The sequence below is a fragment of the Cricetulus griseus genome, chromosome 2 (assembly GCF_003668045.3).
Source record: "Cricetulus griseus strain 17A/GY chromosome 2, alternate assembly CriGri-PICRH-1.0, whole genome shotgun sequence".
In the NCBI taxonomy this organism is placed as follows: Eukaryota; Metazoa; Chordata; class Mammalia; order Rodentia; family Cricetidae; genus Cricetulus; species Cricetulus griseus.
In genome coordinates, this window is record NC_048595.1 from 369071371 (window position 1) to 369087043 (window position 15673).

Consider the following 15673-nt stretch of genomic DNA (forward strand, 5'->3'; position numbering starts at 1 on the left):
TGGAAAGTAATATGGTCACATCATTTAAGAGAGTTGACTATTTTGTATACTTCAATTTGATAAACATATTCTTAGAATTATAAAACTTCAATTTTATTACTACTTACAATAATTGAATATTGAAGATACTTAATATTGGCAAAGTGAATGAATATATGCAGAAAAATATTAATATGAATTAAAACTGTACTTCAAGAAAATATAATTATAAGACTATGCAAATGTACCTAGTGATATCCATATAATTTATATCAATATGTATTGACAGAAAAATGAATTTAAAATAAAAATTTGAAAGTAAATGGTTGACTTGAAAATTATTACTTGGTGGGTGGAACCGTGGTTAATAGTATCACTTTTGTTCTTTTTATTGCAATATTGCCTCTGCAAAAGTGTTAAGACACATGTCAGTATGTCTGTGTGTGGATGCATTATGAGGTAAGAAGTAGTTGATCTATATTACAAGGCATTTCATTTTTCTTAATTCAAAAAAGTAACAGTTTAATAGTAAAATGCAAAGAATCAGACAATTCACTTGCATAAGGACAATGGTTATATAATATATTTTATCTAAATAGAAAATTACTCTCCATTAACCTTACAGGAATACCAATGACTAAATCATTCCTGCATATAACTGAAAGTCAATAACAACAGGACAATTTTAACCAGTGAATTTAGTATTCAACAGTAACTTCCTTACACCACTCTTTATGGTCTCATTTCTCAGACTGTAAATAACAGGGTTGAGTGTTGGAGATAGTACTGTGTAAAAGATAGAGAACAAGAAATCTAAAGCAGTTGGAGAGTCTGAAGTTGGGTTTAGATATGAACAGGAGCCTGTGGAAAGAAACAAAGAGACAACAAAAAGGTGGGGCAGGCAAGTAGAGAAGACCTTAGACCGGCCTTCAGCTGAGGGCATCTTGAAAACTGTGGAGAATATATGGACATAGGAGAGGACAATCCCAATGAAGCAGGTAAAACCCACTGCAGACAGGAAACCAGCGACTCCTATTACTATAAGGTAATCATTAGAACAGGAGAGCTTGAGCAACTGGGGGACATCACAGAAGAATTGGGGGATTATTTTGGCCCTGCAGAATCTGATAGAGAATGTAGTTGCTGTGTACAAAGTTCCTGAGATGCCTCCACTTACCCACACTGCTGCCACAGCCCATATACATTTTCTGAGACTCATGATGACCTCATAGTGCAGTGGGAGGCAGATGGCCACATAACGATCATATGACATCACTGTGAGAATGGCCACCTCACCCCAGGCAAAAGCCGTGAAGAAAAAAACCTGCAGCATGCACTGGGTGTATGAAACGTATCCACTGCCTTCCAGGGAATTATAAATATACTGGGGAACTGTGACAGAAAGGGATGAGAGGTCCAGAAGGGAAAGGTGCTTCAGGAAGTAGTACATTGGGGACTGCAGCTGTGGGTCCAGTGTTGTGATGGTGATGATGATGAAGTTACCTGCTGATCCCAATAGGTATGTCACCAAGAAGAGCCAAGCATGCAAGATCTGTAGCTCACGGTTGTCAGAGAACCCCATTAGAAGGAATCCACTCGTTGTGGTTATGTTTCTCACAAACATTTTGGGGATAGAATTGTGGTAGCAGCTGGAGAATAAAATGATGTGGCAAATGACATATAAAGATACCGAGGCACTATTTATTTGTTCATCACTATTTCAGCAATTACTGTATCAATATATATATATATATATATATATATATATATATATATAGCATCCTCTAATTGTTGGGGAACTTAAGTGGAAACACATGTTTGTAGAGGTCACACTATTTGCTCATAAAAAGTAGTTACAGGTAAATGTACATGTGGTCCATCACTGCTTCTCCAAAAGAACATATTTGTGTGTGCTCTATGAAAAAAAATCACAATTCCATTGCCACAATTGAAACCCATTGCTTTAAAATTTGAGTCAGCAATAGACAGTGATAGGTTGTGGATTAGAGGTTTTGAACATAGAATTGTTATGTATGTAGGTTATGTAGATAGGAAGAGTACCATTTTAGCAGCTGGAATGGGCATTTATAAGGAATATAGCAGAAATTAAAATATCATGTGTTTGTCAACTGGGAACAGTTAATTCTTTTTAAAGCAAACAATGCTATCATTACAGAAAGAGGGACTGTTGTAGAATCAAGGGAAAAATGAATAGTTGTATTGCTCTTAAGTTACCATGCAGGGAAGGTAGGCTTGGGCCTGTTTCCAGCCCACCTTTCTCTGCCATGCTCAAGGATACCTGAGGCCGGGGGACTGCTTGCTCACTTCAGATCCCATCAGGGCAGGATCCAGCCCACCCAGACACTTCCAAGGCCTTGGTACCAGTCCCACCTCCACCCATGGGACTAGGTAAGCTTGGGCCTGTTTCTGGGCTTCCTTCCTCTACCCTGATTGGGGACACCTGAAGCCAGGGGACTCCTCTCCCTCCCTGCAGAGCAGAAACAGGTTGGGATAGGGCATCGGTGGGGGGCAGGGGAGGAGGGGAGGGAGATGGAACTGAGATTGACATGTAAAAGAAGTTTGTTTCTAATTTAAAGAAAAAAGTTACTATGCAGGGAATACTAAAATCAAGGGCAAAATACTTGTCTAAGGGTAATTAATACACATATGCCTCTCTCTCTCTATATATATATCTATATATCTATATCTATATCTATCTATATCTATATCTATATCTATATCTATATCTATATCTATATCTATATCTATATCTATATCTATCTATCTATCTATCTATCTATCTATCTATCTATCTATATATGGAGCCAAATCTCAGGGCTTGGCATGAGATCCTAGGCCATGCTTGGCAGGCCACGTAGTTAACCTTTACATAGTAGCTCCTTAGAACCTCAGCTCAAGAAAGAAACAACTTGGCCCAGTCCTCCACCCACAGGCTCAGTCACCTAGGTAACCCTTCCTGGACCTCTTACTCATAAATTCTTTACCCTGCCAAACATCCTCTTTGTGGCTTCCTAATATCCTGCCTACACTAACACCTGGCTCACAAACAACCCATTCTACCCCTCCCCATATCCTGCTCTGCCGACTATATAAGCTAGCCTGAGAAAAAAGTAAAGTTTGCCACTTGATCAGAATCCTGTCTTGTGGTCATTCATTCTGCATCTCTTGTCCCCATTCCTATGTCCCAGGTTGGGACATAGGGACATATATATATATATATATATATATATATATATATATATATATATATATATATATATGTGTGTGTGTGTGTGTGTGTGTGTGTGTAAAATTTCATTTTATGGAGTGTTTTAGGGGACAAGAAGCTTCTATTTGAACTGCTGTCTATACTAGGAACCTTCAGGCATAGCCATCACATAGTCAGCACTTACCCCAAAGCAAAGACAATTGCAAAGACAGACTATGAGTTCTTGAGATGGTTTAAGATATAGAGGAAAATGGCCAAAATCCAGTGTCTAACTTCAATAAAAGACTGGAAATTTAAAGTCATTTTATGTTTCAAATAGAGTAGAAGTCATGTTTTAGTTCATGATCCTTTGCCTTGTTATATCAGGGACTGAAAATAACCCATCATTCTCCTCATGCATGATGCATGCTTGTGTTTGACAGTTGATGAGAATTTGCCAAAGGGTCAGCTTTCTGCATGCTTTTTTTTTCTATTAGTGAGTTCTAGGCAACAACAGGGAAACATACTGTGTCAGTCTTTTGTGGTTTTAAGTCTTGTGACATATCACCAGATATTTTCTTGTGTCTTCTTAGAATTCATATGCTTACAAATCCAATCACAGAGTAAAGTTTAGGGTCACTCTTTTCAATCTTGAGGTATTTTCCATTTATTGAAGCTCTATTGAGATAGAACAAACTCACTCTACCTCCCACACATCTCTTTTGCAAAGAATGAGCTTGATAGCAAACCATTCAAAAATCTCTGCTCAATTACTTGACTAGATGATGGGGTTTGATTAAAATGAAAATAGTTTTAGAGCCAAGAACAACATGAGAAAAAGAATCCCAGAACCTGTGCCAATTCAAACTGGTGTGGGCTGCATAAAAAGATCCTTCATCTCAAGGAAAATAAAACAATGTTAAATAAATTAGATAACTTTTGTTTCATATTAGAAAAGTTTTATGTCTGAAAGTCTCTTGTCTCCTTCTCTGTGTACCTCAAGTCATAACTTTAATCCTTTTGGAATATCCTTATACTGCTTGGTTTCTTCGAAACTTCTTATACAACATAAATCAGGGCAAACCAGAGATCTTACATGTTTCTCACAGTTTTCTTCCAAATTCTGCTTCTTTGATAATATTTTCCTTGATGGTGAAATGACAAACATACTTATGATTATTGTTCATAATAGGTTTTTATATTAATTCATTTAATATCAATACTTTAATGTGGCAAATCAAACAGTGTACTGAGAGGTAAGAAATCTGAATAACAGTGATCATTCCGATAAATGAGAAATGAGGCATGTTTAGTTCCTTCCTAAAACAGACATCACTTGATCTACACAGACAGTTTAATCAGCTTGGAGTTAAGCATTTTAGCAGGAAAAATGTAAGAGTTAGTATCTTAACAGAACTGGCATCTGAGTTATAAAAACTTACACATACCGAAAAAGACACAGTTACAAGGTCACAATCACATTGAGCATGTCCATCTAGGGCTGTCTCTCTTGTTGACATCTGAGAGCTGTTAAAAAAGTGTTTTAATAGTTTACAGACATGTCACAAATACAAGAATGTACATGCCTCATTTTCTCATTCACTGATCTTCTCACTTGACCCCTTGTTATGTCTACATGAATTTTTATAATCTGTTTATTTTCAGTAAGGTGTCCTTGTTCCCTTGTTATAATTATAGCCTTGCCTTTCCAAACTAAGATTATTAGGTTGTGTCCGAATTTTCATAAAGTATTTATCTTTCCTTATCCAAGTTTATGAAACTCACTTCAGGATGTCTTGTGTTTGCAGCTCTCCAAGCTTGTCAGCAACCTCTGATATTTCTTGTCCACAGTTGCAGATTTTGAAACCATATTATGTCCCTGGAGAGCAATTGTGTTGAACTGCTTTTTCAGTGGGGGGTGGTGGTGTTTGTGTGCACTATATTTGGAAATGGAAGTTTGGACTTATAAAAAGTTACATTTACTCTGGCCCTGTATCACCTGGGACATGGAATCACTAAAATTTCCACAGAGTTGTTGAGGGGCTTGGGGTTTGGTGTTCTGGATCAGCAGTTTTTAGTCTCAGCTGACCTATGAATCTCCCAGAGGGCTGGCTGGTTGATTCAGCCATTGCAGGCAATAGTTACCAGACTAGCACCTGCTTGTCTGAGTACAACAAATGGAAGCCTACTGTGTGTGGTTAACCTGTGCATTTATGAGAGGACAAAAGAATAAGAAAATAGGCTAAGTCTGGAGGCTGCTGTGGCCCCAACTCCACCCATCATCCCCTTCTCACTTCTTCCTGGGCCTGCTCCTCCCATAGAGTGGACCTGCCCAGGCAAGGGAGACCACCCTGAGTCCTGAAACACCTCATTCTTGGTTCCCCCTCCACCCTCTCCCCTCTGCTTGAGGTGAGTCTGGGCTTATCGCTGGGCCCACTTTACCCCATCACCCCCTCCTCGCCTCTTCCTGTGCCTGCCCCTTAAGTAGAGTGGACCTGCACAAACAGGAAGGCCCACCCTGAGTCCTGAAACACCTCATCCTTGTTCCCCTTCTGCCTGCCACCTGAGGTTAGTCTGGGTGCTTTTTTGGCCCTAACTCCCACCATCACCCCCTCCCCTTCTTCCTGGCCCTGCTCCTCCCATAGAGTGGACCCACCCAGGCAGGGAAGACCACCCTGAGTCCGGACACACCTCACTCCTTGTTCCCCCTCTTCCCTCTGAGAGACCCCACCTGCACACACTGGAAGATGGGATGGGAAGAAAACAGTATAAGAACATACTCAACAACAGAAAGACCAATATGACAGAATCCTGGGACTCCACACCAGCAACCTGAAAAGCCCAACGTGGAGGAAGAAGAAGAGTTGGATTTTGAAAACTATCTTATGAAGATGATAGAGACCCTTAAAGATGAAATGAGAAAAATCCCTTAAAGAAATAAAAAACAAAAACAAAAAATACATGAAATGGAGGAAAAGACAAATCAAAATATTCAAGACATAAACAAATCACTTAATGAATCTAAAGAAAGCCAAGAAAAAAGAATCAAACATGTGAGGAAAACAAGTCAAACAGTTCAAGGCTTTAAAGCAGAAATAGAAACAATAAAGAAAACACAGAATGAGGGGATGCTGGAAATAGAAAAGCAGGGTAAACAATCTGGAACCACTGATGTAAGTATAACCAATAGAATACAAGAGATGGAAGAGAGAATCTCAGGTGTTGAAGACTCACTAGAGGATATACAGTCATCGACCAAAGAAAATCTCAAGTCCAACAAATCCCTAACAAAATATTCAGGAATATTTACTATGATTGGTGTATTTATATCCATGTACTTTTTGAAATATGTATCGGAAAAGTTAATGTGTACTAACCCTAAATTATTAGTTAATGAATTTTTACTTTCTCCTAATTGGAAAGAAGAAAAAAAAATGTGTTCTGTAAGTGTAACATGAAAAATAAAGACCCAGAGACTGATATTGGGTTTCCAGCTTCAAGCTGAAGATCAGAGAAACAAAGCATCCAAGCTAGTAGATCTTACCTCTACACAGCTGAAATGGCAATTCTTTCTCTACACATCCTCAGAGGTGAAAAGCTCTCACCAAGCCTCAGACTGCTGCCTCTCCTCAGTGTGGCTGGAGAATCCTCATACTGACTACTGAAGACCCTGCTCCTATCTCTTATGCCTCTCTAGTTCTGGGATTAAAGGTGTGATCTCTTACTCTTTTAGACTGATTCAATCTCTTATAGCCTGGGTGGCCTTGGACTCAGACAGCTCCATCTACCTTTGTCTTCTGAGTCCTGGGATTAAAGGTGTGCCTGGCTTCTATTGCTGACTAGTATGGCTGCTTTGCTATTTTACCTCCAGTGGCTTTAATAAATCAGTAGCTTTAATAAATCACATATAAGTTAGGTAAAGTACTCAGGAGAAGAATATTTACAATGACAGTTTTACAGTGCAAAACTACTTTTCCTTTTCATTTACATGAAAGCTCAAAGGATTCTAATGACAGAATAATTCTTTGACTGTGATATGTGCAGTATTAATAATAGTGCAAATACGAATTTTTCCCTGAGAACTCTCCGCCTAACAGTACCTTTCTCAGAACAGTCTTCATGGCCTCAATCCTCAGACTGTGTATTACAGGGTTGAGTGTTGGGGGCAGTACTGTGTAAAATATAGAAGTAGATCTAGAGCAGTAAGTGAGTCAGACAGTGGCTTTAGGTAGCACATACACTTGTGGACAGAAAAAATGAGAAAACAAAAAGAGGCGAGGTAGGCAGGTGGATAATACCTTAGATGGACCTTCAGCAGAAGGCATCCTGAGTATTGTGGAGAATATCTAGCCATAAGAGAGGATGACAATGAAGCAAGCAAAGGCCATCACAGCCATGAAGGCAGCCACTCCCATCACTCCAGGGTAATCATTGGAGCAAGAGATCTTGGGCAACTGGGGGACATCACATAAGAACTTGTGGATTATTTTAATCCTGCGGAATCTGATAGAGAATGTAGTTGCTGTTTACAAAGTTCCTGAGATGCCTCCACTTTGCCACACAGCTGTCACAGTCCACATGTACTTTCTGGGAGCCATGATGACCTCATAGAACAGTGGTAGGCAGATGACCACATAGTGGTCATAAGACATCATTGTGAGAATTACCACCTCAACAAAAGCTAATGATGGGATAAAGAAAACTTGAAGAATACACCTGCCATATGAAATGTAGTCATATGGGGATTGTCAATAGACTGGGGAACTGTGACAGAAAGTGGTGAAAGGTCTAGAGGGGAAAGGTGCTTCAGGAAGTAATACACTGGAGGCTGGAGCTGCGGCTCCATTATTGTGATGGTGATAATGATGAAATTACCTGCCAATCTCAATAGATGTATCACCAAGAAGAACAAAGCATGCAAAATTTGCAGTTCATGTTTGTCAGAGAATCCCATGAGAAAGAATCCATTTCCAGTGGTTATGTTGGTCACAGACATTTTGAGAATAGGAATTGTGGTAGCAGATAGAGATAAAAAAGATATAGTAAATGCAGTTGAAAAAAACTATCCATTCATCCAACATTGTTTATTTCAGTAGTTACTATGTGTGAATGCATAATTTTTCAGTTGTGCCCTGCAAATGAGAACCTTAGGTATAAAGTTCATATTTATTTCACATGTGGTGCTTACACTTTGTATCAGAAAAGCAGTTGTTTCATGTGGATGAAAATGTGGGCTAATCAGTGTTGCTTTCAGATAAAAAACTGTTTGTTCCATTAAAAAACAAAAAACAAAAACCTACCATTTCCTATTCACAATTAAACCTCACTGCTTTAATTTTAAAGCTATCAATAAAAATACAGTGATGAGATTTTGACTAAAGAATGTTGATCTCAGGCTGGACAGATGCTCAGTGGTAAGAGTTTTTATTTGCTCTTCCATAGGACTTAAGTTCAAATCCAAGCAACTAAGTCACGAGTCTCACAACAACCTGTAATTCCAGCTTCAGGAGATCCAGTGCCCTCACCTGGGCTCACCAATAAAAAATAATAAATAACAAAGCATTTTGATCTCTGGCTGGGCTACTTTTTGTAGTGTTGTATCTTAGGAGTTCATTAATAACTCTGTAGAGGAAATACAATTTTTGAACTTGAAGCTTAGTTTGTTTTATCCAATTACACCAATTACTGCTCAGAGAGAAACCAGGTTTCCTTCATGTTCATGGCTGATCTTTGTGGGAGAGAGTTAGCCAACCATTCTACCCTCTCCAAATGCTTATTGGGACATGAAGCTGACTTGTGGTTTTCAGGGATTGTCATCTTCTGTTTGTGGAGTTTTAGCAGCGACTGTGATAAGTGGTCAGTTTTCTGTGGCATTGTTTAAATGTGGTGAAATCTCTTTACGTAATTCCTTATCATCAACTTCAAACGGTATTTGGGAGACTCCTAAGCTTTCGGGGCTGCACTTTGATCTATACATCATAAATATGAGAATAGTTTTCCCCAGCTAATATGTTTTTCCTAGTGACAACACAGATCGATTCTTCTTTCTCAAATCTTCATTTTGTAAGAAGTGAACCTGATATCTGACCATCCCATTTCTGTACCTCCCTACCTGTCAGAGTTCATTCAGTTTTTATTAGTATGAAATGGATGTTAGTTTCAAGCCAGATGGCAGAAACCTGCAATCAGGCACTAGGAGGCTATGGCAGGAAATCAGGACTTCCAGATCTGCCTAGGCTACACAGTGAGATCCTATCAAAACAGGGAAGAGACAAAGAAAGGGGAGAAGGGAAAATAGATAATTATGTTAACTAAGCATTTTATTTTCATCTTAGTAGCCACTTTTGAAATTATTGGAATCACACATTCAGTATTTCTAGGACCCTCTCAAATATATTGATTTTCTTTTCTCAACACACAAAATGGAAATCAGGGAGGATTGGAGATTAGAGTTATGTTTCTAAAACAGCTTCTCTTTTCTGTAGTGTTTTTCTTTCCCACTTTTCTTTGAAGTGGCACATTACTGTATTGTATGATTTTTATTTTGGTTCAATTTACACATTAATCTGACACAGTTATACACATAGCTACCATCAGACAGGGAACACAAAATGAATGTACCATGAATTTATTTTTACAAGATAAATACCATGTTGGAGTCCATCCTAAACAGACCCTTACTCAAACAAAGCAGTTTCTTCTTCTTGGCAGTATTTCAAAAATATTTTATTTATTCTTATATACATTGGTGTTTTTTTTCCAACTTTTAAAATTTGAATTAGAAACAGGATTGTTTTACATGACAATCCCAGTTCCCTTCTCCCACCCATCCGATCCTCCCCCTCCAACTAAAACCTTATCTGTCACATATCTTTTCTGCTCCCCCTAGATGGTGAGGCCTTCCATAGGGTGTCATCAGAGTATTTCGAATCCTTTGGGATAGGGCCTAGGCCCACCCCAGTGTGTCTTGGCTCAGGGAGTATTCCTCTATATGGAATGGGTTCCCAAAGTCCACACCTATGCTAGGGATAAATACTGGGCTTCTACAGGAGGTCCCATAGATTTCTGAGGTTTCCTCACAGAAACCCATGTTCCTGGGGTCTGGATCAGTCCCATGCTGGTATTCCAGCTATCAGGCTAGGAAGCAAGAGTTCCCGGATGTTCAGGTCAGCTGTTTCTGTGGGTTTTACCAGCATGGTCTGGACCTCTGTGCTCTTCACTGGCCCTTCTCTGCATCTGGGTTCCAGTTCAGTTAGGTGATTAGTTATGGGTATCTGATTCTACTTCCACCAGCTGCTGGATGAAGGCTATAGAATGGCATATAAGTCAGTCATCAATCTCATAATCAGGGGAGGGCATTTAAGGTAGCCTCTCCTCCATTGCTGAAGCATAACCAATAGAATACGTACAGAAATTCTACCAACTTTTAATGAATAACACCAATACACAACAAACCAGTCCACAAAATACAAAGAGAGGAATACAACCAAACTCATTGCATGAAACCAAAAATTACCATGAGATCAAAACTAAATAAAGCCCCAAGAAGGGCCAATTTCCATGCTGAGCAAAGGCACAACATATACTTCATATGCTCAAAAACAGAAAGAAAAGAATAGCAGAGGTAGGGACATAGACATATTGCTCAATGGAAGAGAATTTGGGCCCAGATATAAACATGTCTTAATAAAGCCATTTACATTTTGATAAAGATAAAAATATCTATACATTATAGAAAAGGCAGCCTCTTTTTAAAAACTGCTTGCAAAACTGGATTTCCACATGTAGGTGAATGAAATTAGATCCTTATCACTCACTCTGCCTAAAACTCTAAACAGATCAAAGATCTCAATCGACTACAGCACAGGAAATAACTCCCCTTATTAGTCTATGAAATTAAATTATAGTTTGTCAACTATACTTTAGAAGATGGAATAATGTCTGGAATATGATGAACATCTACAAATATTAAATACCAAATCCCACAAATTTCTAATCAACAAATGAGGTGATAATCCAAATAGTTCCCTAATGAAGAAACACAAGGAGCCAATGACTGAAAATTTGTTCAACAACCTTACCCATCAGAAAAACACTGAAGCAATACTGATACAAATTAAAGCTACTTGATATTCCATCTTACCTCAGTGAGAATGTTTACCATTGAAAACAGTAAAAACAACAAATGACAACAAACAGTGCCCAAAACTTAGGGAAAGAGATTTTACATACTGCTGTTAGAAATTTAAATGAAATTTAAACTAGTATATTGTTTTAACTTTAGCACAATGGCTGCATCTTAATCTACTGCTATCCTAGCCAATAAGTGTAACTCAGTAGTGACCAGCCGGCTTCTTTAGCAGTGTCCTGGCTGCTCAGGCTGCAACCTGGTGACAATTCTGTTCCTGCGGACACAGGCACTGTCACTGCCACTAAAATTAGCTTTAACTAAACCTCTGTCACACTAATTAGGAGTAAGACACAAGATTCAAAGGCAGGGGTGAAAGTCTGCAAGGTTAGAAAGTCTGAGTAGCAACTACCTAACCATCTCTCCTTGCTGGTGTTCATGAAAGAACCAGGATTCCACTTTCCTGCTGGGAGCCATCCCCAGTGGTGGACAGGTCTCAGCAGAGGATAAATGAGCCAGGCCATGATGGTGGGGAGAATCTTGCAGCCTGACTGACTAGCAGCTAGAGCACTTCATTATTTACACAGAATTTAGTAAGCAGGGATAGAGTCATGCTGTTCCAAAACTTAGATCTTATCATTTTTTTTGTTTTTGTTTTTTTATGTTTTTGCCTTTCTTTTTTTCCAACTTTTTTATTTGAATTAGAAACAGGACTGTTTTACATGATAAGCCATTTCCCTTCTCCCACCTGTCCTCCCCTCCCCGCCCCCCCAACTAAAACCTTATCTGTCACATATCTTTTCTGCTCCCCCTGGATGGTGAGGCCTTCCATAGGGTGTCATCAGAGTATTTCGTTTCCTATGGGGAAGGGCCTAGGCCCCCCCCCACCGTGTGTCTTGGCTCAGGGAGTATTCCTCTATATGGACTGGGCTCCCAAAGTCCACACCTATGCTAGGGATAAATACTGGGCTTCTACAGGAGGTCCCATAGATTTCTGAGGTTTCCTCACAGAAACCCATGTTCCTGGGGTCTGGATCAGTCCCATGCTGGTATTCCAGCTATCAGACTGGGGAGCAAGAGTTCCCGGATGTTCAGGTCAGCTGTTTCTGTGGGTTTTACCAGCATGGTCTGGACCTCTGTGCTCTTCACTGGCCCTTCTCTGCATCTGGGTACCAGTTCAGATCGGTGATTAGTTATGGGTGTCTGCTTCTACTTCCACCAGCTGCTCGATGAAGGCATATAAGTCAGTCATCAATCTCATAATCAGGGGAGGGCATTTAAGGTAGCCTCTCCTCCATTGCTGAGATAGCTAGCTGGTGTCATCTTTGTAGATCTTCAGACATTTCCCTAGTGCCTGATTTATCTGTAAATAAAAAATGTCTCCATTGATTATGATATCTCCATTCTTGTTATCGTGTATTCTTCTCCCGACTCATATTTTCTGCTCCCTCATGTCCTCGGCATCCCTCTTCCTCCCCCCTTCTCATTCTCCTAGCTCCCTCCCCCGCCTTCGGGTGCTCCCAATTTGCTCAGCAGATCTTGAACCTCTCCCCTTCTCCAGGGGACCATGTATGTCTCTCTTAGGGACCTCCATGTTTATTAGCTTCTTTGGCAGTGTGGATTGTAGGCTGGTAATCCTTACTCTATGTCTAAAATCCACATATGAGTGAATACATTCCATGTTTGTCTTTTTGCGATTGGGTTACCTCGCTCAGAATGGTTTCTTCTAGATCCATCCTTTTTCCTGCAAATTTCAATATTCCATTTTTTTCCCGCTGAGTAGTACTCCATTGTGTAAATGTACCACATTTTCTCTATCTATTCTTCGGTTGAGGGGCATCTAGGCTGATTCCAGCTTCTGGCTATTACAAATAGTGCTGCTATGAACATCGTTGAACATATGTCCTTGTTGTATGAATGTGCTTCTTTTGGGTATATGCCTAAGAGTGGAATTGCTGGATCTTGTGGTAGACTGATTCCCATTTTCTTGAGGAGTCGCCATACTGATTTCCAAAGTGGCTGTACAAGTTGGCACTCCCACCAGCAGTGGAGAAGTGTTCCCCTTTCTCCACATCCTCTCCAACAAGAACTGTCATTGGTGTTTTTGATTTTGGCCATTCTGACAGGAGTAAGATGGTATCTCAGAGTTGTTTTGATTTGCATTTCCCTGATGGCTAAGGATGTTGAACACTTTCTTATGTGTCTTTAAGCCATTTTAGATTCCTCTATTGAAAATTGTCTATTTAGTTCTGAACCCCACTTTTTAATTGGGTTGTTTGGTGTTTTGGAGACTAGCGTCTTGAGTTCTTTGTGTATTTTGGAGATCAGCCCTTTGTCAGATGTGGGGTTGATGAATATCTTTTCCCAGTCTGTGGGCTGCCGTTTTGTCTTGCTGACTATCTCCTTTGCCTTACAGAAGCCTCTCAGTTTCAGGAGGTCCCATTTATTAATTGTTGATCTCAGTGTCTGTGCTACTGTTGTTATGTACAGGAAGCAGTCTCCTCTACCAATTAATTCAAGGATATTTCCCACTTTATCTTCTAATAGGTTCAGTGTGGTTGGGTTTATGTTGATGTCTTTGATCCATTTTGACTTAAGTTTTGTGCAAGGTGATAGGCTTGGGTCTAACTGCAGTCTTCTACATGTCTGCAACCAGTTATGCCAGCACCATTTGTTGAAGATGTTCTCTTTGTTCCATCGTATAAATTTGGATTGTTTGTCAAAATCAGGTGTTCATAGGTGTGTGGGGTAATATCAGGATTTTCAATTCTATTCCATTGGTCTACCAGTCTATTTTTGTGCCAATACCAAGCTGTTTACAGGACTATAGCTCTGTAATAGAGCTTGAAGTCAGGGATGGTGATGCCTCCAGAAGTTCCTTTATTGTATAGGGATGTTTTGGCTATCCTGGGTCTTTTGTTTCTCCATATAAAGTTGAGAATTGTTCTTTCAAGGTCTGTGAAGAATTGGGTTGGGATTTTGATGGGGATTGCATTGAATCTGTAGATTGCTTTTGGCAAGATTGCCATTTTTACTATGTTGATCCTACCTATCCAAGAGCATGGGAGATCTTTCCATTTTCTGGTATCTTCTTTAATTTCTTTCTTTAGAGACTCAAAATTCTTATGGTACAGGTCTTTCACATTTTTGGTTAGTGTTACTCCAAGGTATTTTATGTTGTTTGTGGCAATTGTAAAGGGTGTTGTTTCTCTGATTTCTTTCTCCACCAATGTGTCATCCGTATATAGTAGGGCTACGGATTATTTTGAGTTAATCTTGTATCCTGCCACTTTGCTGAAAGTGTTTATCAGCTGTAGGAGTTCCCTGGTAGAGTTTTTCGGGTCACTAATGTAGACTATCATATCGTCCGAAAATAGTGAGAGTTTGACTTCTTAGTTTCTGATTTGTATTCCCTTGATCTCCTTTTGTTGTCTTATTGCTCTAGCTAGGACTTCAAGGACAATATTGAAGAGGTATGGAGAGAGTGGACAGCCTTGTCTTGCCCCCGATTTTAGAGGAATTGGATCGAGTTTCTCTCCGTTTAATTTGATGTTGGCTGTTGGCTTGCTGTATATTGCTTTTATTATGTTGAGGTATGTTCCTGTTATCCCTGATTTCTCCAAGACCTTTATCATGAAGGGGTGTTGGATTTTGTCAAAGGCTTTTTTGGCATCTAGTGAGATGATCATGTGTTTTTTTTTTTTTCTCAGTCTGTTTATATGGTGGATTACATTGATGGATTTTCGTATGTTGAACCATCCTTGCATCCCTGGGATGAAGCCTACTTGATCCTGGTGGATGATTTCTCTGATGTGTTCTTGGATTCATTTTGCCAGTATTTTATTGAAATTTTTTGCATCGATGTTCATGATGGATATTGGTCTGTAGTTCTCTTTCTTAGTTGTGTGTTTGTGTGACTTTGGTATCAAGGTTATTGTAGCCTTGTAAAAAGAGTTTGGCAATGTCCCTTCTGCTTCTATTTTGTGGAACAATTTGAGGAGTATTGGTATTAGCACTTCTTTGAATTTTTGGTAGAATTCTGCAGTGAATGCATCTTGCCCCACGCTTTTTTTGGTTGGGAGACTTTTGATGACTGCTTCTATTTCCTTAGAGGTTATAGGTCTGTTTAAGTTGCTTATCTGTTCTTGATTCAATCTTGGTAAGTGATACCTGTCCAGAAAATTGTCCATTTCCTTTAAATTTTCCAATTTTGTGGAGTACAGGTTTTCAAAATATGACCTGAAGATTCTCTGGATTTCTTTAGTGTCCGTTGTTATGTCTCCCTTTTCATTTCTGATTTTGTTAATTTGCATGATCTCTCTCTGCCTTTTGGTTAATTTGAATAATGGTTTGTCTAT

At 39.4% G+C, this 15673-nt stretch overlaps 1 protein-coding gene and 1 pseudogene across 1 annotated transcript; both read right to left on the reverse strand.

The window, feature by feature from the left end:
- Positions 1-664: 664 nt before the first annotated feature.
- Positions 665-1603, reverse strand: LOC100751903 (olfactory receptor 14J1-like). The gene has a single exon (XM_027400002.1). It carries the CDS (start codon positions 1601-1603, stop codon positions 665-667), a length of 939 nt encoding a protein of 312 aa, XP_027255803.1.
- A 5630-nt stretch (positions 1604-7233) lies between these two features.
- Positions 7234-8183, reverse strand: LOC103161359 (annotated as a pseudogene).
- Between the last annotated feature and the right edge of the window lie 7490 nt (positions 8184-15673).

Coding starts and splice junctions, on each gene's coding strand:
- LOC100751903 (XM_027400002.1), bottom strand. CDS start 1,603: ATGTTTGTGAGAAACATAACCACAACGAGTGGATTCCTTCTAATGGGG.